Genomic DNA, 24,936 nt, shown 5'->3' with positions numbered 1-24,936 from the left:
ATAATACCTCATTTTTTATAGTAATACTAGCCCGTGCGGCACGCCGCTCCTGTATACTATAATAAATAATTTTTCATATTTTAAAATATATTATATAGAAAACAACAAATCATATTTAAAAAAGAAAATGAATGAATGAATGAAACAAAAGAAACCAAGTTAAGGTATTATCACACAGTAAAATAACTAATGTATTTGTGTTAAAATGACGTTGAATCATTTTTTAGGAGAAAAAAGGTAATTGCAATTAATTCTTAAAATATCCAATTAGAGATTTAATTGTTATATTCAAAACTTAGTGTGATAACGTCACTTTTGTGAGTGTAAAGGGTCCTTTTTTATAATATTAGCTGACGTGTCACGCCGTTCCTGTGTGCATATAATAAATAATCTCTTACGTTTTAAATTATATTAGAAATAAGAAAAAATATATATAAATCAATACATTATATTTCTGAAAAAAAAAAAAAGGAATAAAGAAAGCAACCAAGAGAAAAAGGTTATATTTGATACCAATCAATGTCATGATATTGAAATGGGTCATGAACTATTATAATGTAGCAAACGGTCTTTGGCAGCACTCACTTATTCTGACTGAATTATAAATTGATAATTAATTATATAAAATATGATTTTATCCTTAACTTATGCAAGCTTTGGAAAATATAAGTATGTATAAAAATTCAAATTATCAATAGGTTCGACGGTTGCGTAAATAATTACAAGATAATTATTATTTTTAAGAAAAATAATTATAACATTAGACTTCATAATTTTGTTATACAAATACAAATTCCAGAGAAATTCAAATACTAACTTCGAGAAAATTATCATTTTCGTAAAAATGTATAGTTGTTTTTAATATTAGCCTTAGTTTTTTTGAAATTGCAAATAATAGTCCCACACGTTAGGAAAATATTGTAAAGTTAGTACCTTAGTTGCATAGTCTCACACTTTAGGAAAAGGTTGTAAAGTTAGTCCCACACTTTGTTGCAAAATTAGTCCCAAAGTTCATCGCAAACGTTGCAAATTTAGTCCCAAAAGTTGCAAATTTACTTTGAAATTAATTTCGCAACGTTTTCCTAAAGTGTGATCTAATATTGGTTATTTCAAAAAGTATGAAACTAATATTTCAAACCACGCTATAATTTGACCAAAATTACAATTTTCTTACTAACCTCATTCTTTATGTTAAAATGTCACGTTTTATATTTCATTCTTGTGCTTGATTGATTAGTAAAATATGTAAATATTTAGGTAGGTAAATATCCCACTTTTGATTTTCTTATTATCTTATTATTTCCTATGATTTGTCGTTTGTTGATTGATGTGAATTAACAATTTATTAATACTTTATTTAATTTTTTGTTTTAAGAATGATAAAAATTGTTTACCTATTCCTATACACAGGATTGGTATATAATTTTTCTCCCATAATTATACACTTATTAGCATATATTTGTAATATCTCTACTATAAGTAAAAGGATTTTAGGAGTAAAACTTCCTGAGATTTTTAGCATTTCATGGTCGAGAAAATTTTCTACCGTCAATATCTTCAAGTTTGTATGCACCAAACTTGATGATGCGGGTGATTTGTAGGGTTCTTCCCAGTTGGGTTTTAATTTTCCTATTGGCCCTGAGGCGCCGACTCATCGGAGTACTAAGTCTCCCACTTGGAATTCTTTCCTTCTAACTCGTCGGTTGTAAGCATTAACTACCCTATGTTTGTATCTTTCTACGCGGGTACGAGCATCTTCCCGTACTTCATCTACCAGGTTCAAATTAGTTTGAATCAAGTTGTCATTGTTCTCCTGCTCATAATGCTGCATCCTAAAGGTTTCCAGCTCAACTTTAGGCGGGATGACTACCTCTGATTCGAATGCTAGATTGAAAGGAGTTTCTCCCATGGTGGAGTAGGGACTAATTTTGTATGACCACAGTACGCCAAGCAATGCGCCCCAATATCCACTTGCTTGCTCCAGCTTTATCTTGATCCCTTGAATCAGGATAAGGTTAGTGACCTCAACCTATCCGTTAGCTTGAGGATATGCAACGGATGTAAAGCATTGTTGGATACCCCGTTCGGCACGCCAATCTTGAATCTTCCAACCCTAAAATTGACGACCATTGTCAGAAATAATAATGCGATATAAGCCATACCTGCAAATGATACTTTTCCAAAAGAATTTTATCACTTCATTTAAGTGATTCGTGCTAGAGGCTCTGCTTCTATCCACTTGTTGAAGTAGTCTACTGCCACGAGAAGGAATTTTAGTTGTCCTAGTGCAGTGGAGAAAGGTCCAACTATATCTATCCCCCACTGAGGTAATGGGCAAAGTGGTGATATAGCCTTGAAAGGTCGAGCTGGAACGTGGATTAGTGGGGCATGTTTCTAGCATTGCTCACACTTCTTGTCCCAATTTATAGCATCTTTCTTTAGAGTTGGCAAAAAAATATCCTGCTCACAGAGTTTAGTTTGCCAAAGCCATGCCACCTATATGAGATCCATAAACTCCTTCATGTATTTTCTCTTATATGTTCCCACTTTCCTCTGTTGACAAGCATCGAAAATAAGGTTGAGAGAAACTAAGGTTATTGGGGTGGGCATTGGGTCAGGTTTTGGAAATTCGGGTAGTTCGGGTCGGATACTGAACTATCGAGTAGCTAAAAATAGCTACCCGATCCTGACCCGATTTTTGTCAGGTACCAGACTATCGGGTACCCAAAATTTTCTTTTTTTTAAAAAAACAATAAGCATCATTGATTTTGATTTAATATTACAAATTAATATAATATAAAAAAAAAAAAAGCAGTTGAAAAATTAACTTAAAGCTGTACAAAATAGAAGCTGTTTTAGCTTCAAATAACTGTTTCAGCTTCAAATAACTGTTTCAGCTTCTATTGTAAAATAGAAGCTGAAACAGCTTCAAATATATTATAGAAGTTGTTTCGGCTTCTACAAAAACAGAGGCTATTTTTTAACACCCTCTGTTTTGTTACTTTTTTATTTTTTAGGCAAAATTGCATTTTTGGTCCCATTAGATAAGGTCGTTATCACTTCTAGTCCCATGCTTCTCTTGGCCGACACTTATAGTCCCCAAGTTTCCAGATTTTTAATAGTATTGGTCCTCTAATCAAATCCTTTTGCTATTATTTGATAATATACCCCTTATGCTCAGAATTAGGCCCAACATGCTATCGAAATAAAGTAAGACTCCGTAAATTCATACCTTGCTTTAACCGCTTTATTTTCGGGTATTTCAAGTCCTCAATTTTACGGACTTCCTACAACCACACTACCGCAGCAGATGGTTCGCAGGCACTTGGCTCCTTCAGCAACAAACAGCACAACCGTATTTTGTTTCCTAACTTTGGTCGTAAAAGGGACTTCAATATAGGTACTTAATAGAATTTTGGACAAACAAGTTGAACAAAAGCCTAACTTTTATTGAAGAGATATATGGAATATTACATAGATATTGGAGGAGACAGCTGTTTAGCCTCCAATAGAGAAGGCTTGACTTGTTGGGTGATAACTCTGCAATTGTCACAATTTTATAGTGATTCAATTTCCTTTTTAAGCCAAAACATCCCTAATTATGTGATTTTATTGCATATTCAGCCAAAAGGGAAGATATAAGACAAAGATGATAAAAATCAAGCTAAAATGGAAATTGAAGGCATCAAAAAGAAAAAAAGGAGATTACAAGGCAATTTCTGCAAGATTGACTAAGCGTGCCCACGCTTAGTGGAGTGGTCAACTCGGGTGAAGAAGGAAAATGAGTGATTTCAGCAAGAGAAAAAGGAATGAAGTGCTTAGATTTGGAAATGATTCCTTAAAACATGTTATTTGTGATTTATTTACCTTTTTAGAGTTAATTATGAATTCATTCCCCCCTACGTCTAGATTCATAGAAGACTTTTATTATAAATAGGGGGGTCTCTTCATTTGGAGGGGGTTCGCTAATTGGTGGAATTCAATAGAATATCTTATTTTTATTTGCTTATTTTACTCTCTTTTTCACTTTTAATTTATAATCGGAGTTAATGGAATTCTACTTTTTAGTGTGTTCTTCCATTAACATGTCCGGCTAAATTCCTTACTTTTTGGTTAAGGTATGGTGATTGCTTGATTCGTAATATGTTGTGAGATCTAATTTGCTCTCTTTACACTTGTTATATTAATATTCATGCTATTCTCTGTGCTCTTATTACAAACGTCTGATATTTGAATAATGTGGCCAGTTGTTCATTATCAAGAAGGTTTGCTTAGCTAATTAGAATTTATAAATCCGTGTAATTATTTATTTAGTTCAATGCTTAGTAGCAATGAGCATGATTAATTATGTCATAGTAATAGTTGTGTTATGGGGAATGCATGATCTAGTTTAAACGAATTATCCTCGTAGGAGTTTGTTGATTAGAATCAGGTCCTTTTTAATTCTTAATGCTATTAATAGATTAAATCTTGTGGACGTTCCCAGGGTTGTCTGTTAATTAGGGATCTAGCCAACGGTCATACCTTGGCTGACGAAAAGGTAAGGAAAGGTGAGGTTGTTAGGTCGTACCAACAACCATAACTGATTTATTTGTTTACATAGTTTTATTTTTGCATCAATGATCAACTCGCAAGACTCAAGCATGATCCTAGCCTTAACCGGAAAATCTCTCTCTCGTATCTTCGTCAGGTATTTTCAATTGTTTTCTAGATTATTTAGTTTTTAATTATTTCTTTTTATCATCAAATCTCCCCCCATTATTTTCTTTTCCCTCAAAGAAATCAACTTAAAGTCAGTCTCTGTGTAATTGACCCTACTCCCACTTTCACAAGTGTTGTAGGAATTATTTTTTGTGATCTCGACACCCATCATTGGGGAAACCCCTATAAACTAAGAAAGTTGAAAATACAAAAGACTCAGAATACGAAATATTATCTTTGAAGAGTTGGAAAAGTTTTCTGACAATCTCCATCTGCTTCATTACATCTTTATTTATAGGCGTTTGTAGACTTTAAATTCGGACTTTAAACTTATTTTTGATGACGTCATTGCATTCTTCATCTTCTTGTCTCTTTCGAATGACGTCACTGCGTTCGTCATTCCGTGTCCTTTCCAACTGTTGGTCATAATGGCTTGCCTGCCATGTAATTTCCAGCTGGCTTTGCTGACTGTTGGCCTTTGTCGTTTTCTGCCGACAGTCTTATTCTTGATCTTTTACTTTCATTTTTTTTTTGTAAATTTTTTTTCTTTTTCCCTTGTCCTAGTCTGGTTCGAGTTTATTTTACGTGACCTGAATTTTGATCCCGAATAGGGGCTTCTCTTGTTTTCCACAGCAAGAGCATAAATGGTTATGCCATTGCCCAACATGCAACATGTTGCATGTCTTCATTCTTGTTGCTTCGGTCACCGATAGCTTATTTTTTCAAATTAACATCCTCTTCTTTTCAAATAAGCTCTCTGTGAACTCAGTGATTTTTCTCGTCATGAAATTTAGTAGGAACGATCCATTCACTTTGTTGGAGAAAATTTTGAATGGATACTTGATTTTGTCCATCTCTGTGAGACAGACCCATAAACTCCAACTTCTGGTAGAGATACTGTTTTCACTAATGGCTGATACCAGGGGAGCTTCTCCTGAGGCAGCTTTGATTATATTGAAAGCCACCATGTCTGGCCTCTGCAACTTCATGAAATGAAATGATGGATGAGACTCTTTTCTTGCAGTTTCTAGAGCAACTGATACGAATTTTATCTCCAAAATATCGCCTCTCTTTAGGTGGGGGGTTATTTTGCCACGAATCAAAGACCTCCCCACTAATCCACCCCGAAAGTTTTGAGATTTCCGAAAAACTCAATGACATATTATGAACTGAAGCAAGAGCTTGAAAATCATACCATTCTCGGACATCTTCTGGTTTGGACCCTTCTAACATCCAGACCCTATTATATTTTCTGGATGTTTTGATAATGGTCTTGTCTGGATTCACTCCTTTGCAGAAAATTAGTTTTTTCCACATGCGCTGATAGTCAAGCCAAGCAGAACAAAGATATCAATTTGTTAGTATTAACCTTATAAGTGCCTATCATTGGCCTAAGGCTAAGTTCTCCCTCTTTAACCCTAAAAGTGCTGGGTTGACTTGAACCTACTGGAGTTTGCACTTCCTGTGACTCAATTGTTGCCGTTTCACCAGATTCTGGTGATAGTCTTGTGCAATTGGTACTTGAATCTGATGCTATAAGTCTAGAGCGTTGTACTCTAAAGGCATGTTTAGGGTCATGCTCCTTCAGCTCGTGAGTCATCCCCGAAGGTGATGCCTTTCAAATTGGTTCTCGTAAATCATTCAATAGTGCGGTGGATGCTAATAAGGAACTCCTTATTGCAACCTGGACTGTGTCTAGATGCTCTTTGAATTTGTCCGGCAACTTGGGCATTACTGCTAGCTGCCCAAACTTGTTGTCAAGCTCCTCGAGGTTTTTCCAGAGGTGTCTGAGCCTCAGCATGATGAAGTTTGCTTCAGATGCCTCCATCTCTTGTCAGAAAATCTGCAAGAACATTTTCATGAGATTTTATAATGACAAAATTATAACAATAATATTAGCATTCAACTTGCCATCTGATAATAAGAGCTTTTTCTATTTTTGATTCAATTTTATTTTTTAAGAAAGCCTTAACATTAGTATTATCAACTTTTAAAGTGAATTCTTTAGCAAGTAAAAATAAAGGTTGATGGGTGTCGAATCCACCAAAAATAATTCCTACGAACACTTTTGTAAAAGTGTGAGTAGGGTCGAACCCACAGAGATTGGTTTTGAATTAATTCCTTCAAAAATAAAATGATTAGGTGTTTTTTTTTTATTGAAGAAGAATAAAAAAAATAAAAACTAAATTAAATTAAAGAGCTAATAAAATTAGAAGAGGTAAATACAAGAGAAAAGTATTCCAGTTAAAGATAGGATCATGCTTAATTCCACGGTCGATTATAGATGCAAAGATAACAATTATTCATGATAGATAAATTGGTTATGACCATTGGTACGACCTAACGACCTCACCTTTCGTTACCTTGTGGATAGTCAAGGAACGTTCATTGACTAAATTCCTAATCAGTAAACAACCTTGGAAACATCCTCAAAATTTAATTTACCGATAGCATTAAGAACTAGAAAGGCCCAATTCTAACCAATAAATTCCTACGAGAATTTATTTAAGTTAGATTATGCAATCCCCACAACATAATAGAAAACTTCTACATAATCAATTATGCTATATTACCACTAGTTATTGAACTAACAAACAATTATGAATTTGCAAGTTCAATTAGCTAGGCAAATATTCTTGACAATGAATGACAGTACCTATCATTCATAAATCAGTTATTTGTAATAAAAAGCACAAAGAATAACATAAATACCAATATGAATAAAAGTAGAAAACATAAATTAGATCTCACAACTTGTTGGAATTAACATTCACCAAGTCTTCAACCAAAATGAGAAAATTAGCTAGACATACTCATGGAAGAACGCATGAAAAGAAAAGTAAGAAAATATCATAAAAATATAGAGAAATAGAGAGACGAGAATTCAAGGTCTGAAATTCTCAAGAGTTCAAAAGTTGACTCTTAAAGTGAATCACATCACATAAATATACTAACTAGATGCCTAATTCTACTAGGATTAAAGGTAGATTTCTAATTGAACTAAAAAACTAATAGAAATAAAATTATAATTTTAGTTAAACTCCTCATTCATCAAAAGGTAGTCCAAGCAGCTCCAAATTCTTGTCAAAAATCGAATTTGAGTCTTGTCCGAATTTTCATTTTGGTTGTTTTCTTCATTTTCCATTTCATTTGTCCTAATGCTGCAAAATAATATTTAATTAGGAGTATTTTTGTCACAAAATAGGTCAAATATCACATGAAATAAGCATAAAATGCGATCATATCAAAGGTCATTTTTTAAAAGCCTTCCAAACTGCAAAAAATTATTTCTCATTAATGTGCCAAACTTTGGCTTGTTGTTCTGAGAACAACCCTCCTATATATCTACAGGATTCTTCCCCTATAGCTGTCTTCTTCATGAGCACTGTTACCCATCTATAATCATTGGTATCTGTGTAGACTACTAATTCATCCTCGTCTTGTGGTATAGCAAGTTTTGGTAGGTTACTGCAAATCTGTTTCAGCTCACGAACCCTTTTTGTGTGGATTTCTACCCATTTTCACTTTGAACTTTCTGTTTCTTCCGAAAGTGGTCGGAAATCCTTCCTGTTGCAAGATCCTTAATGAAGACACCTGCAAAATTAACTACAAATGCTTCTGGTCCTTGAGTATATCTGGAAAATTGCGAATCTTTTCCACAATATGGTCCTGTAACTCAATCCTTGCTTCGTCAATTAGAATTCCTAAAAATTCAATTTATTGATAGCAATAGTAGCTTTCTTCTTAGAAAGTACTAATCCTTCCTTATGGCATGCATCAGAAATATTTCAAGATGTTTAATATATTCTTTCATACTTGTAGACGCAGTCAATATGTCGTCAGTATAGACAAACATAAACTTGAAATAATCTTTAAAAAGACTATTCATTTTCTTTTGAAATATCTGGGGTGCATTAGCTAAACCCATTGGAAGCATATTCCAGATATATTGTCCTTGTAGTATGGAGAATGCAATAATTTTTTTTGATTCACTCTCTATCTTAATCTGATAAAAACAAGATTTGAAATCAAATTTAGAAAACACTTTCAAACCTTTAATGCAATCAATTAAGTGTTCTCTACTAGGAATGTAATAACCATCAAACTCTAATATTTTATCAATACCTTGATAGTTAATTACTAACCTGGGCTTACCTCTTTTTATCTCACCATGATTTTTTACCAAAAATCCAAGGCTACTGTATATAGAGACTCCAAGTTCGATGAGTCCAAGACTGGTATGCTCTTTGATAATCATTTGCATATACTTCTTATCCTCCATGTTCATCTAGATGGGTTTGTATCAAACACACTCGTACTTGCATTCTTCATTGACTTTCAGAGTAGCCTCGATCTTGTTCCTATCCCATCAGGCTAGAGGGTTTTCACTAAAGTTCCTCTGGATGAGTCACTTGATGTTTTCAAGAGAAAGCTTGCTTTCCTCGCTATTTTCTAGCGATTTCATTTCCAGTAGTGCTTCCTTAAGGTTCCTAATTTCCTCCTCGGATTCCTTAAGAGAAAGAACCTTACCAAATTTTCTCTTATCTTGCATTTTGGATGAGTTAATCTGGCATCAAAATCACCACGTTTGCTGCGAAAATTTATAAGCATTATCCTGTTAAATGCCTTTTCTCTTCACAAGATCTGTATCTCACTACCACAGTTAGTAGTAAAGATTCACAGATTCCTTTGATTATTCTGCATATATCTTGCAAATATTTGAATGAAATTATTACCTAGCAAGATATCAACACCTTATCTTGAAAGTAAATAGGAGGTGTTTTTACGCTAAACCAGGGTGGTCCAATGCTCTTGGCTTCTCGTATTCTCTTATTGAGTATCGGGATTTTTTGTGAAAAATCCCTTCCTGCAATAACGAGTAAAGTTTTCCTTGCTTTCTTAGGGAAAACTCTAGGTTTTTCCGTGCAAATTCCTGATGCTGAATCAATATAAGCTGCAAAATATTCTATCTTATATTGATCATACAACACACCTCAAGATTAAATTCCATGCCGTTACCTTTTCTTCCCCATGGTCTATGATCTTTGAGGAAACTTAACCCCAAAGTCATACTCCCATTTTCTCGTCCTGCAACACATGCAACTAGAATTTCATGACTTGCTATTTTTAACATGCCTTTATATCTACCAACAGTAGGTTGCTGCAAATGATATAAGTCATCACAAGGGAAAAAATATCTTTCCATCCTTCAGAGTATCTCAGTTTTACGTTATCTACCCTAGTCTCTTGAGGAGATAAAACTTTTAATAACTCTTTCTCTTTTCCTTTGTGGCCTGTAATCCTATCTTCTGAAAAGGACATCCTACTACTAAACTTAGTTCTAGAGCCAAGTGTTCTATTTAAAACTAGGTGATCTTTTATGATGATATCAACACCACCTACTCCAGGTATCCTTATTGGATATGGTGTCATTACCTTCACAAATTTCTTGAAAATTCTAGGAATTAGGGAAGCTTCCTTACACTTTGTCATTTTAAATTTTCCTTAAGATGCATGTTAATGTCAACATTGAGGACAATGTGAATTTTAAGTGTGGGGGTATAGTTGTCAAACATGCTTGTTGAATTTGGTTGGTCTTGTTGGTTGTTGAATATACTTGAAAAGATTTTTTGTGCTTGGTGCTTGGTGGAAATGCTTGATCAAAACTTTTGAAAAATGAGTCTTGTGGAAATTTTTTAGCCTTACGGAAATTTTTCCTCTTTGACGTGAAATTTTTTTGCTTGGTTTTGAAAAATTTTGGCATGATAAAACCCTTTCAGTTTTAGACGACTCTTGGTTTGATGGTGTTATGTGGAAAAAGAATACATGTTTTATGTTTAAAGATAATTCACAAGTTGAAAGCTTGTTTTTACCAAAATGACTTGAGTTAAAATCTTTTGATATAGGATTAGTGGACTAAAACATACCTTGTGAGATTTTCAACTTGATATATCCGTAAAAAAAAAAATTCATTCTTTCTTGAGAGAATAACACTTCTATGGCTTTGTCTTCCTAGAACTTGCCTTGAACCACATCGAGGCCACACAAATGTGCACTTATTTGGATATAATAAAGGCATTAGAAACCACTTTCGGCCTTCTTTAACCACCCAACACATTTTAACGTTAGAGAACCCCTTTGAGCCTTTCTAAACTATTTTGTTGAATAACCCATCATATACGAACCCATCCCGTCGTTTGTTTAAAATCTTGATTTTGATCCCTCCAAAAACTATTAGAGCATGAAGGGAAATGGGTTTATGTTCAAAAGAATAAGTTCTCAAAATGGAGAATTGACCTTTGTGATTTATGTGCTTAAAAGATGTATCTCAAAATGAGTGTAGGGGTTTCAAAGTTGTGGTCCTCTTTACTTTGTGGAAGCCGACATCAATTTTCTTGTTCAATGCCTATCACAAGAAAAAAAAAATAGACAAGAGAAAAAGAAAAAAGGAAAACCCAAGTGGCAAAAAGAAAAAAAAAGAAAGCAATTTTCTTGCCACCAAAAAAAAAGAAAAAAAAAAGAAGAAAAAATGTATGAACTCTCCAAAAGAAAGAAGAAAGGCATAGTTCAAGAAATTTTCGAAAAGAAAAATCTTGAAAGTAGATGAGTAAACTTTGAGAGCTTCAAATTATTGTTCACTCATTTTTTTTTTTTTTGTGTGCTCTAATTAGTTTCTTGGAATCTAACCTCATTATCCTTTTATCCTACCCCAAACCAAAGCCCCATTACAAACAAAATTAAAGATCTTTTGATCCATATATGCGTATATTTCAAAGTGGTGGAAATGTGGTGTATAGACAAGCCTATGGTGAAGCATTGTCGTAGTAAGTGTCGAGAGATACACTTGAGCCTTATATACACTTGAGAGAATGGAAAGTGGAGAGAAAATAGTCCACTAGTTTGTTACGATTGGTTTTGATAATAGTCGTCACGTGAAAACTTGTTTGATACATGTTGAATTATCTTCTTCATAAAGTATGTCATTTACTTTGCACATGATTACAAATTGCCATGAGTATGTTCGAAATTTGGAGGGAGTTTTTGAATGCATAATCCATCTTGATTTTGCTTGAGGACAAGCAAAAAGCTAAGTGTTGGGGTATTTGATAACTCTGCAATTGTCACAATTTTATAGCGATTCAATCTTCCTTTTTAAGCCAAAACATCCCTAATTATGTGATTTTATTGCATATTCAGCCAAAAGGAAAGATATGAGACAAAGATGACAAAAATCAAGCTAAAATCGGAATTGAAGGTATCAAAAAAGAAAAAAGAGATTACAAGGCAATTTCTGCAAGATTGACTAAGCGTGCCCACGCTTAGTGGAGTGGTCAACTCGTGTGAAGAAGAAAAATGAGTGATTTCCGCAAGAGATAAATGAATGAAGTGCTTAGATTTTGAAATGATTCCTTAAAACATGTTATTTGTGATTTATTTACCTTTTTAGAGTTAATTATGTATTCACCCCCCCCCCCACATCAAGACTCGTAGAAGACTTTTATTATAAATAGGGGGGTCTCTTCATTTAGAGGGGATTCGCTAATTGGTGGAATTCAATAGAATATCTTATTTTCATTTGCTTATTTTACTCTCTTTTTCACTTTTAATTTATAACCGGAGTTAATGAAATTCTACTTTTTACTGTGTTCTTCAATTAACATGTCCGGCTAAATTCCTTACTTTCTGGTTAAGGTATGGTGATTGCTTGATTCGTAATATGTTGTGAGATGTAATTTGCCCTCTTTACACTTGTTATATAAATATTCATGCTATTCTCTGTGCTCTTATTACAAACGTCTGATATTTGAATAATGTGGCCAGTTGTTCACTATCAAGAAGGTTTGCTTAGCTAATTGGACTTTATAAATCCGTGTAATTGTTTATTTAGTTCAACTCAACAAGTTTTATGAAGTTCTCCTTGTCGAGCTCTAGGGTGGTTGCTGCTATCTTGATGGCTACAACCCATTCATCTATCAATCTCGGTATTTTGAAAATTGATAATGTCTAGTAGTATAGCGTCGTATGGATGTAGGGGCTGGAGCATGGTTCTTACCCAAGGTGTATTTTCAGGCGCTCTTCTAGGATATCTTCTTGGATTCTCTTTTAGCTTAGTTCCCACGAACGTTGGAGTAGCATCAGTGGGGAAATCCGCACTTTCTCTCGTTAGATGATCCTGTGGAGGATCATTAGAACATGTACTTCTCTCTGGCGGTGGTAGTGCTGGAGTAATTTCATTGATTTGGATATTGATTAAATCCACAATCCCGAGTTGGAAAAAGAATTTCGCCAATTCTTGTGGATTTGATAAATTCGCTCCTGTTACCTCCATTATTTTATAGATATGATAGATTCGATAATCAGATCTTCTCTGTACTTCGGCTTTGGAATCTCCATGGTCTTCCCATTTTGGTGTAGAAGAGGTATTGTTCTAAGGGCTTCCTGATTTGCTTTTGTCTGGATTTTGATGTCTTAGGGTTCTCCCTTTGGTTTCTATTTAAATCTGCAATTTCTAACTTCAGATCTGTAAGATCCTTGTGTAGATTCGGGAAGGAACTTAAGGATCTCATCCACCTTCTAACTTAAGGTTTCTGTTTTCATAGATATATGAATTAACTTATGTCCATAGTCTTGAATTGTCTTTTATATCTCCTTAGATCTTGAGAGATCTTTGATGTATCGACTCGAGTTCTTTCCAGTCAGTTCCTTTAATCATAATTTTTAGAATTGTAATTATGCAGAAATTTATCCGTTCCGCTTCTCTTGTTTGGAATTCTACCATGGACTTCAGTGGAGTGTAAATGCCTCACTGCATTTCCTAGTAGTACTTGTCGAACTTCAAAATTTCTGAGCCCTTCATGTTCTTCTTCTAGCATGAGAAGTTTTGGATCAATCCTCTTGGGACTGTTGTAACATTTGCCAAGAATTTCTATGAGAAATTCCCTTCTCTGTATTTCCACAATCTGGAAATATTCCCTGGTTTCATTGTAACTCGAACTTTCGTTCGGTTTCATTTTCTCTTAAAGAGTCTCCTTCATTAGTGGATAAATAATATCAAAATGTAATATAATTATATTTTTCTTCAATAAACCTAGGCTCTGATACCATTCTTCGCGAGCAGGGCATTAGCATGCAATTAGAGATGAATCGGGACTAAATGTGTTAATTTTATAAAACCTGTGGGACTAAAACTGTTGGCCCTGAAAAGTAAGGGACCAAAAGTGAGAACTACCCAATCCTACAGGATCAAATTTGTCATTTTTTCTTTATTTAATTTCTTTGAATATACAATTTTAATTTTCATCATTCATTTTTTTTAATATCCAATAAGTAAGAAATTTTAATATACAATTAACTAAACAACAAAAGAAAAGAAAAATAATACTAACCTTTGGATTTGGTATTATAATTCCATCATCTTTTTGTAATTAGGGTTTGAGAGAAAGAAGATGGATTTTTGTTGGGGTTGGGTGTTTTGACTTGGTGTTGTTAGGTTGGGAACTTGGGATTTTGGAGAAGAAGAACAAGAGAGAAGAGGGAGGAATAGAAAAGAAGGAAGAGAAGAAAGAAAACCTAGGGCTAAACCTAAACGGATAGACAAAAAGAAAAAAGACATAATTTTTTTTAAAAAAAAATTGGGTACCCGATCGGGTAGTTCGAGTAATATTTTCCTACTCAAACTCGACCCGATCCTTTTAATTTGGGTATTGAGTTAAATTTTTTAAGAAAAAATCCGAAAAAAAAAATCGAACTCGATTGGGTCAGGTCGAGACCTGAACGCCCACCCCTAACGCCCACCCCTAACGCTTATATAGGATACCTTGTAATAAAGCGAACCTGGTTGTCGTGCTCTTTAAGTGGGCCACTTCGACAGGAAGGATACCTTCTTAAGGTAGTCCAAGAGAGGTTTCCTCCCATCTGTCCCGATCTGCAAGATAGTCTTATCAGTTTTAAGAGAGTTGTTTATGAGGATCCTTACAGTGATAGTGCTTAGTATTACAATTAACCAGGGACCTAGCGAATCAGGCTAAATAATTAGTCTTAGTATTTTCTGTTCGCGGAATTTCTCTCATTCGGTAAATATCTCAATTGATTATACAATGAAGATCATGGTGCTCATATCGAATTTTATCACAATTCAAAAAAAGTGACCAATCACATAGCATGTGCATTTGGTTCGGCTAAACCTGATCTGAGTAATAATTTCCCGATATTGAGCTCAATGCGAAGAGTAAAGGGTAAAATATTTCATTCATAAGACACAACCACCATAAATACACATCCCTCATAATTTACACACAGATACGACAGTTCCAACACAAACACAAACAGAGAGGAGAACAACACTTCACAAAGAAAAAACATAAGGCATTAGGATGCTGTGGATCAGCATTCCCTGCTCTTGAAAGGAATGGCTCTGATGATTATCTGGTGGTAAACGGCAGCGAGAGCAGCTCCGATGAAGGGTCCGACCCAAAAGATCCACTGGAAGAAACAGTGGTTTCAGTTAAATATGTATTGGAAATGATTTGCTAGAAGGTGTAGTTATATAAATTGGGAGAGACTTACATGGTCGTCCCATGCGTGATCTCTGTTGTATATGATGGCAGCTCCAAGACTCCGAGCAGGGTTGATGCCGGTTCCGGTGATGGGGATGGTGGCCAAATGAACAAGAAAAACGGCGAATCCAATGGGAAGAGGAGCCAATATCTGCAAAAATCATGTGATTTTTTTTTTTTCAGAACTTGCTGTTTCAACATCTTTTATTCCCATATCAAGAAGTGAACAACCAAAAACTTTTCACAGGGTTTGTGTAATATACTAGGACATGATATTCCAATTGTATTACAAGTGATCAAGAAATGTGTCTATCCATCCTTCGAATAAGAAACTAGACGAGCTTCCATGAGAATCGGTTTCTTAGATGTGTGATCGACAAACAACTTAATAGCAGAGCAATGAGGACGAACACTCATGTTATATGAAGTAAAAGACTAATCTTAAACATAAACTGATTATCAATTGCCTTCATAACCAGACAGATAGCAAATTCTTCTAGTGCAATTTCATTGTTTTCAATAAATCTTTGCCTCATCTTACACACTGGAAGTTTTCTGCAAGGAACATTGCTAGTTTCACAATTTATGTTATGCCGACAAACACAAACATACTGTGAGTGTTGGGTCCAAACATCATAATTTGTGTTCATCAGCATAGTATCGATTACGATGTTTTTGTAATTGCCAATATCATAAGACACTCTATAAATCCAAGAGGCGACAACGAAACTGATCCCGAGTTATATAGCTAAGAACAATTAATCAGATGTACTTATCAAGAGCAAAATTAAGTCCGAAATCCAGGAGAAGAGACGAAAACACGTACCGGGACGTGCGAGTCTCTGGCGCTTCCCTTGGCATCAGTAGCCGAGAAGACGGTGTAGACAAGAATAAAGGTGCCAACAATCTCAGCACCAAGGCCATCACCCTTGGTGTAGCCATGGTTCACAAAGTTGGCTCCACCATTAAGCCTCTCATATGGTCCTTTCATGAAACCTTTGACCACTCCAGCTCCACAGATGGCTCCAAGGCACTGCATCACCATGTAGAACACAGCTCTGGTCAAGGAAAGCTTCCTTGCCAGGAACAAACCAAAGGTCACAGCTGGGTTGATGTGCCCTCCTGCAAACACACAAACACCAACAATTCACCACAACTATGAAGATTGATTAACATGTTCATGGGTTATGTCAAGAACAACATTAAAGCTGAAGCAAATTTCTGAAAAACCTACGTTAAAGAACCCATCTTTCTTTAGACAAAATTATGAACATATCTCACAAACAGATGAATTAACAACCCAAGAACCAAATCCCCACAAACAATACCACATACCCCAAATATTTTCCTGAAAATTTCCCCATAAACACACAGATTTTCCCAGTATAAAAACAACACGCAGTGGCAAAACCAGACATGCAAAGAGAAGAAAAAGGGAGATGAAGAAAGGTACCTGAGATCCCAGCAGTGCAGTAGACAAGAGCAAAAATCATGCCTCCAAAAGCCCAAGCAATCCCCTGAATACCCACAGAGGCACACTTGCTGCTTGATCTGCCAACCCCCATCACTGTCAAGATAGTGATGTACAAGAACAAGAAAGTGGCCATGAATTCAGCAATCCCAGCCCTGTAAAAGGACCAAGACTGCAGCTCTCCAGGCTCAAACAGAGGAGCTGGTGGTGGCTCCTTGTAGTCTTTATCTGTTTGAGCAGCTGTACCCAAAGGCTGCCTCTCTGTGAACTTGTTGGCTCCAAGCCTAACATCCTCCTCCTTGTTCTCTGCCATGGACAACTCTGCAACAAGAAAAGGGTTTTCTTTATTTTAGCCCTCTTTCTTACCTTGATTCAGCACTCAAGAACCAAGCAAAGGTGGTGTTTGTGACAAAACAGTGGGTGTTAGGTGTCATTTTTATAGTTGAGAAGCCATTTCTTTTTTCCAGCTTAAAATAAAAGGGCTCTGCATTATTCATCCCAAAAGTTGCAATTATTTTACCTAATCCTGCTCTGTCAATTGGTTACATGATATTCTCATAATACTGTGTACAATATGAAAAGAGGGATTATGGTAACCCTCAAGTGATTTAATTGAAACAATTCTTAATTAAATTAGATTCGGCCAGTTAAAAATCAATCACAAAGCAGATGTGGTAATTTTACCGTACATTACAAATTTATCGTATTTATTTTATAATTAATTCAAATTCAATCAAACTTAATTTAAATTAAAATTCTCCTAATTTCCTTTCATATTATCAAACTATTTCATATATTATCATAAATATTTGCCACAAACTTGTTGATTCAGTGGATCATTAAAATTGTTTCTCACCCCATGCAAAAGGTTATATAACATTACAAATTACTTAATTATTTCTTATATATTATAAATTTCATCTTTGAACTGATAATATATTATTACGTGAATCCCATTATATACACGCAAGTATAACATGTTATTACAACTAGTAGTTTCATACAAGAATTCAGACAATGGCATAAAGAGGACAACAAGATTGTCATCATTGCTAACTTGATTTTATTAAGAAAAATGAAGAGGATTAAGGTTGTTGGGAGAGAGAGGGGAGTAGGATTATTCTAGAAAAGAAGAGGGATGTTGACACTAATTGAGTTGTTTTTTGGGGGGTTGTTCTTATCTTCTACAGAGTGTCTTTATTTTATGTGGTCATGCATTTGATTATCTGTTTTGGGCCATTTCATTTCACCTAATCCTAATAACACTATGATTAGGCAGCTAAGCAATTACCACAAAAACATTTGAGCCAACAATTTTTCAAAATAATAATACCAATCATCCACTTTAATCCAGCTCAATGAACCATATATAAAATAATCAGGAAAATATATATATATATATATAATATGTAGTAAAATTTGAATTATTATATATATATATAATAGCAAATACCTTCGAATTATTATATGGGATTATTTATATTAAAGGAGTTCATTGCTTTTGCGGTTCCATGCTTTAGGACGTTTTGCAGAATATTTTATATATTTTTTTTAAATAATCGTTATTGGTTCTATATTTTAAATATTTGTTGTATTTTTTTTCCCTTCGTTAAAATTTGAATAGAATAATGAACTCATACTTCGAATGATCGGCTGGTTGAAGGAGGAAATTGATCGATTAGGTTTTGGAGAGAAAGGTATCTTGTGCAATGCATGTATTTAAACTGGCACTCTCGATTAGATGGCTCTTATGTCAGGGTCTTCTCGCAATATCCGGATTCGGATTTCGGGTCGCCCGAACCGCTTTTTCCCCAATGCGCGGGTCAGGTGTGGTGTAAATGACTGGATTGCCCTTAATTAAGGGTAGTTTAGGCATTTTGCACATAAAATGAGTTTTACCCATCAAGCAGTCAGGCAATTAAGGGCCATATACTTTGCACGTGGTTAACCCGTCCAAATTTTAATGACTGAACCAAAAAATACAACAAATATTTAAAATATAAGACCAAAAATTACTATTTCAAAAGACATGTGACTAATTATTTTTTTTTTAAGTTTTTATAAAAAAAAAAATTGTGAACTAAATCTTATTGCACAATTATATAAATTAAGCTGCAGAAATGTGCTCCTATCACTATTTTGTACAAACCCATCTGCTTATTGAAATTAATTTAGGAAAAAATTACAATTTATCCCTGTAATACGATAAATGGGTAAAAAATTTCTTGTTAAAAATAAAATAGCAAATTACCCCTTATAGTTTAAAAAATGAAGCAAATTACCCTGCTATCTAAACCGTCGATAGAGGGTATACTTCATTTTTTAAAACACAGAAGATAATTTACTAATTTTTTTTTTCACATGAGTTATTTGCTCATTTCACATATCATAAGAACTTAGGCTAATGTCTATTGATTTAACGCTTGTTTATTTTTTTTGTTATTAGATTGTATATGCAGTCCAATGCATCCATACAAGGTATTTATAAAATATTACGGAGGCTTATTTTTAATTCAAAAGTCCAATACTAATTACCGTTTGAGTTGAATAACTCAACCTATCTAGTTATTCAGACCAAACAGTCTAAGTAAATATAATATAATTACTATAAGACCTTTTATATCGCTTCACTTAAATAACTCATATCTCAAAGTAAACGGCCATCAGACGAGTCACTTTTAATTAAGTAGTTGCGGATTCCATGAAATAAACCTATACGATATGGATTAAACAGTGTAAAACCTCTCATTTAATGATTTTGTCCCTCAAAAATCAAAGAATTACCACATAGGACAAGAATCTGCACGTTTTTACCTGGTCGAGCTGTACCCAAAATATTGATCGTTGATGCTTATTTGATCCTTGCTAGGGATTTCGGGAGAATACGCAGCTTTGCCAATTGACCTATTTGAAATTAAATAAATAAATTACTCTGTGATCTAACTCTACGATATCGCTATAAACTAAAGTTATAGCTACTTCCAAAATAATTTTTTTAATTTTGAAAGATCATAAGTCATGGGTGCAATAGATTGATAATTACGATCATGTAGATTTGGACCAGAACATCTTGAAATTTACTAAGACAAAAAAATAAATAAACACTTTTATTTATTGCATGTTAGTGCAAATGACATGATTAAAAGTTCCATTAACTTTAATTTTAGTCTTAATTAACTCGAAATGATTGCGACATAAATATATTTAAACTAAAAAGCAATTTTCAATCAAAGTGTTTTATATAATTGTGAGTGGAGTAGTTTCAAATTTGTGGGCCAAAATCTCGTAGTGGTGATTCTTCTGTCTAAGATTTATATATATATATATATATATATTAGAGATAATTATATTTATATTCCTAATTTATGATCTGTGTTTATATAAATTATTTATATTTTTTAGATAATTATATATAAATCCATCATAAATGTCAATGTTATTTATAGAAACTACTTATATTTATTAAAAATTTATATATACACACCCCAAAAATATTAATATTATTACATAAACTACTTTTTTTTTTTTATGTTAGAAGTGGTTTTTGTGATTATGCAAAAAAAAAAAAAATAAGAATGATTTGTGTAAACGAACTATAAATTAGAAGGTGTAGATGTAATTATCCCTATATATTATAGTAATCGGTGTAGGAAAAATGGTAAATAATAGGTATACCCTCCAAGCAAAGGTTTATTACCGAAATAGACCATCCATGTGTTTTTCTACGGGGTCGGATATACATAACCCACCCGACTCGATTGACCCAGAAGCATACTCGTTAATTGAAGGACACTCGAGAACATTCTAGAACTCCATGTATAAACCCGTACAGTATAGGGAAGACGATAAATACCCCCATCCTACTATTCATTTGGGAATAGCATTTATGAGCATTTGTTCTTATTTTCATTAGATCTTATGATTATTAATTGATTTGAACATCGATGTATTTTTATCTAAGAATTTTCCGATCGACTGACATCTGTGTATGTAAGAATATCAATTACTCTATCCAAACTCAGACCCATACCCCTCAAAACTCAGTGCCATTGACACTCCTACGTGTGTGTTTGTAGGGTTGTTTTTAGGAAGAATCAAATTGAGGACCTGATTCTGATCAGTTCTAATCATGAAATTTATTTATTTATTATGTTAGGAAAAAGAGAGAAGAGTCGTCAATCATGATGGACAGCTCAAATCCAAGGGATAATCACATGCATCATTAAGGCCCACCATGCATACGCCTTTGTGCCAACCACGATCTACAGACGTTCATCATGTATTTCAAGGGTGAATAGCAATTTATTTTTGTGATATTGAAAATAAGCACATTACTCTTTTATAAAAAAAATATAATAATTTATTCCTTATATTTTTTTTTAAAATAAAGCAATTTACCTCCGTATATAAAGAGGTAAATTGCTTCATTTTAAAAATCAGAGGGAGGTAAATTATTGTATTTTAAAAAATACAGGGGATAAATCGCTATTTATTTTTTCATAAGGGAGTAATTTGCTCATTTACGATTCACAAGAGGTTGCTTGCATTTTTCTCTATGAATTTTAATTACTTCTATTATTGATTATTCTTACAATAGTTAAACAAAATAAATTTGGATATTTTTACTATAAGTCAATATCGCATTTTATATTATATGTTTTATGTACACATGTGTCATTTATATATATATATATATATATATATAAATAGATAGATAATGTGATTTATATATATATATATATATATATATATCTGGTATATGTTGGTCGGAATATATACAAAAAGTAGCACGAATTTACAATAAAAAATGTTGTATGAAATTTAATTATATGTTTGAGTCTCGCATTTCATCTCATATCCCTCGTGTCATTTGTCTTTGTGTTGTATTTTTTTTTTTATAAAATAATTCATAATTCGTATAGACATATTTTATATTCTTTTATTTTGAATTAAATGTCGAATAAATCGTTACTATGGTTTGAATATCGAAAACTAAAATCGATATTATAAAATTTAAAACTACCTATTATAAATAATCAATTAAGTATATCGGTCGGTGGGACTTGAAATTCAAAATTTTACAATTTTATCCTACGGGATTAATTTCAATAAGATTCTCACAATTTCCCAACACAAGATTGAAAATTAAGTCATGCTCTAATCATACGTGATGACTTTGTACAAAGTTTATCAGCCACGAAACCCTAATTAAAGACCTCAAATTCCTATGCACAATTTACGTGGCATAATTGAAATGTGGCACAACTCACAAGTGTATATTTTACTATTTGTAGGTCTGCACAGCCGCCTAACACCACCAACCCCTCATTTGTTTTTTTAGTAATAATAGTAAATAAATTATAATAATTTATTTCGATATATTAAATAATATTTTTATTCAACCAATATGATAATATTACTAACAATGAGAAATAAATCATAATAATTTATATATTTGATGAGATTTAAATTTATGATCTCAAAATTATTTATGAAACTTCGAACTTTTTATATTTATGGGTCAAAATAACTTTGTCGGTCATAATTAATTAATTATACTATGAAAATAAATTTTATTATAATGAATTTAATTCTATTATGAGACTGAAATTCAATTTCTTGTCCGGAGAGGTTGTATTTGTTGGGAGATGCTTTTGACTGTTTAGTTACATCACATAATTTTAATTTAATTCAAATTTTTTAAATCTTGAGATTGGGAGAATATTAGCATCTTTGAAGGAAGTTTACCTAAGTGGGCATTATTTGTGATATAAAATAAATATGGATGTCGCGATCATGATGTCGAAGGGGTTATATATATATATATATATATATCATAAATTTGAATTCCCTCAATACGTAAATATCAATCTATTTTAATAGTAATTATTGATTTATTGTAATAATAATTATTGCTTATTATATATATTTAATAGAATTGATTGTATGATGATTGAAATTTATAATAGAATTCTAATTTATTCACTAAAATAGTTTAGCTCAAATTTTTTTTTTGGGTAAATATAAGTTTAATTAATAAAATAAGATCGTACAGTACAACAGTGCTCAACTGGTGGTTTCTCCCTCGACAGGTCAAGGGATACGCTATAATCTATATAACGCACATGAACTAACAAAACGAGATAAATTAACACTGATAATCCTCTGTCTAATATCTTCCACAATAATTGTGGCTATTATATTCTATAGTCGCTCCGTATGCTCAAAGCGTCTCAAATTTCGTTCCCTCCAAATGTGGTAAATGCAAGCAGTCAGGAGTGCACGATAGGCCAAGTTAATTATATGTTTTCCTCTCTATTTCCTTGCAGCCCACTCAACGTCCCGTGACCACTCTCTATTAGGCCATTCAAACCGAACAATCCGCCGAATCGCTGTCAGGTAGCTTCTGGCATAACGGCATCGAAAGAATAGCTGAGTATGTGTCTCCATTGCGCCCTCATCACATAATATACAGGCGCCTAGGTATAATAGCCATGGTTTATCAACTGTTGATAGTTTTCCCAAAATCGCAAGCCATAAGATGAAATTATGCATGGGGATCTTCAGAGAACCCGAGTTTAACTCAATTTTCCATGTTGACAATAATAACTTGAGGGGGGGGGGGGGGGGGGTTTAGGGGGGCGGCGGTGTTTAGCCCTGGATGTCCAGTCAAATGTTATGCCTCAACACTTTTTTCAGAGAACTAGCTAATTTAGGGTTCGAATAGCAAGCAAACTACAAAATTGATTGTGTCGTCTAGAATTACAAAATCGAGTATTTAAAAATTTGAATAGCTATTTTAGCTATCCAATCATGACCTGATCATTTTGACGAGAACTTCAAATATTGGGTACTCGATTTAGTTTAATTGGATCCCAAATTTTGGGTTTCAAGGATTTTTTATACTATTAAAAAGCATCAGTTTTTTTTTTTAATATTAGTGTGGACAAGTAAAAATTCATACCAAATTGAATGGTACGTGTAAAATAATATATGAATTATTAATTATATTTTTTATTTATATTTTAAAATTTACTAAATTTATTTCAAGTGTAAATAGTTAATTTAATTAATATTTCAATATATATATATATATATATATACAATCATCAAATCAATGGCTAATAAAAATCAAAACTGAAGTGTTTTGGCCAATTAAATTACGCCTTACAGTCAAAGATCCAGACAATCAGACGACACCAAATTTCAAATATCATATGTTGAGTCAAGAAGCTTCTTCTCAACAAAACAATCATGTAGAGGCAAATGAAGTCGGTGTTTAATGTTTTCACCCAAGCCATCCATTTAAATCGAGGGCAAGTCGTTGACAACAAATATTTTTGATGAAGAAAATGACGATTCCAAATCACATTGAAAGTTTTGACTTGCTCTTAGATATGAGCATAAACTATCTAATGTCTCCAGAAAAAGAAATGCAATGCTCCTGAGTATGAGCGTAAACTGTCTAATGTCTTCAAAATAATTTCAAGAACTCTTTGATATGAGTATAAACTATCTATAAATACAAATCGAAAGACTCATTGATACGAGTATAAACTATTTACAGATTTTCTTGAAAACTCCTCGATATGAGTATAAACTATCAAAAAATTCAAATAAGTTCAAGTCAATAATTTATTGATACGAGTATAAATTATCTATAAATTCAAACTGAGCAACTCCTTGGTACGAGCGTAATCTATCTACAAATTTAATGAAGAACCATTGATATGAGTATAAACTATCAACACATTCAAATTGAGAACTCCTTAATACGAGTATAAACTATTACAAATTTGCTTAAAGAACTCCTTGATAAGAGGATAATCTGTCTACAAATTTGCTTCAAGAGCACCTTGATACGAGTATAATCGATAAATTTACATGAAGATTCCTTGATATGAGAATAAATTATCAATAAATTCAAGTGAAGTACATTATGACTTGATCCTCCAACGAAGAACGTAGACAGCTTGAGATATATTTTATAATTTAGTCATTTGTAAAAAAAAAAAAAAAAGCCATCTATGAATAAGAATCAATTTTTAGACAAAATTCACCCCTTCACTTTATTGCAATCGATGTCAATAAACAAGTCTCGAGGGGGTATTTGTAGACAAGTAAAATTTTATGCCCAATTGAATGATGACAAATATAAAATAATATATTAATTATCAATTATAGTACTTTTTTTATTTATATTTTGAA

General features: G+C 33.2%; 1 protein-coding gene across 1 annotated transcript; it reads right to left on the bottom strand.

Annotated features, from left to right (window-relative positions):
* LOC105157965 (probable aquaporin PIP-type pTOM75) lies at positions 14,931–17,163 on the bottom strand. The gene is made up of 4 exons (XM_011074531.2): positions 16,711–17,163; positions 16,084–16,379; positions 15,268–15,408; positions 14,931–15,183 (listed from the first exon to the last, which is right to left on the bottom strand). The coding sequence occupies exons 1-4, from the start codon at positions 17,039–17,041 to the stop codon at positions 15,085–15,087; spliced, it is 867 nt and encodes a 288-aa protein (XP_011072833.1). The 5' UTR covers positions 17,042–17,163; the 3' UTR covers positions 14,931–15,084.

The sequence above is a fragment of the Sesamum indicum genome, linkage group LG1 (genome assembly GCF_000512975.1).
Source record: "Sesamum indicum cultivar Zhongzhi No. 13 linkage group LG1, S_indicum_v1.0, whole genome shotgun sequence".
Taxonomy (NCBI): Eukaryota; Viridiplantae; Streptophyta; class Magnoliopsida; order Lamiales; family Pedaliaceae; genus Sesamum; species Sesamum indicum.
This window is presented reverse-complemented; position numbering and strand designations above follow the sequence as displayed.

What these genes read in the sequence shown, in the direction of transcription:
- LOC105157965 (XM_011074531.2), bottom strand. Translation starts at nt 17,041, where the DNA reads ATGGCAGAGAACAAGGAGGAGGATGTTAGGCTTGGAGCCAACAAGTTC. An exon ending in CTGCACTGCTGGGATCTCAG is followed by an intron (nt 16,380 to 16,710) that starts GTACCTTTCTTC and finishes GTGTGTTTGCAG; the next exon opens with GAGGGCACATCAACCCAGCT. An exon ending in ATCACGCATGGGACGACCAT is followed by an intron (nt 15,184 to 15,267) that starts GTAAGTCTCTCC and finishes TGTTTCTTCCAG; the next exon opens with TGGATCTTTTGGGTCGGACC.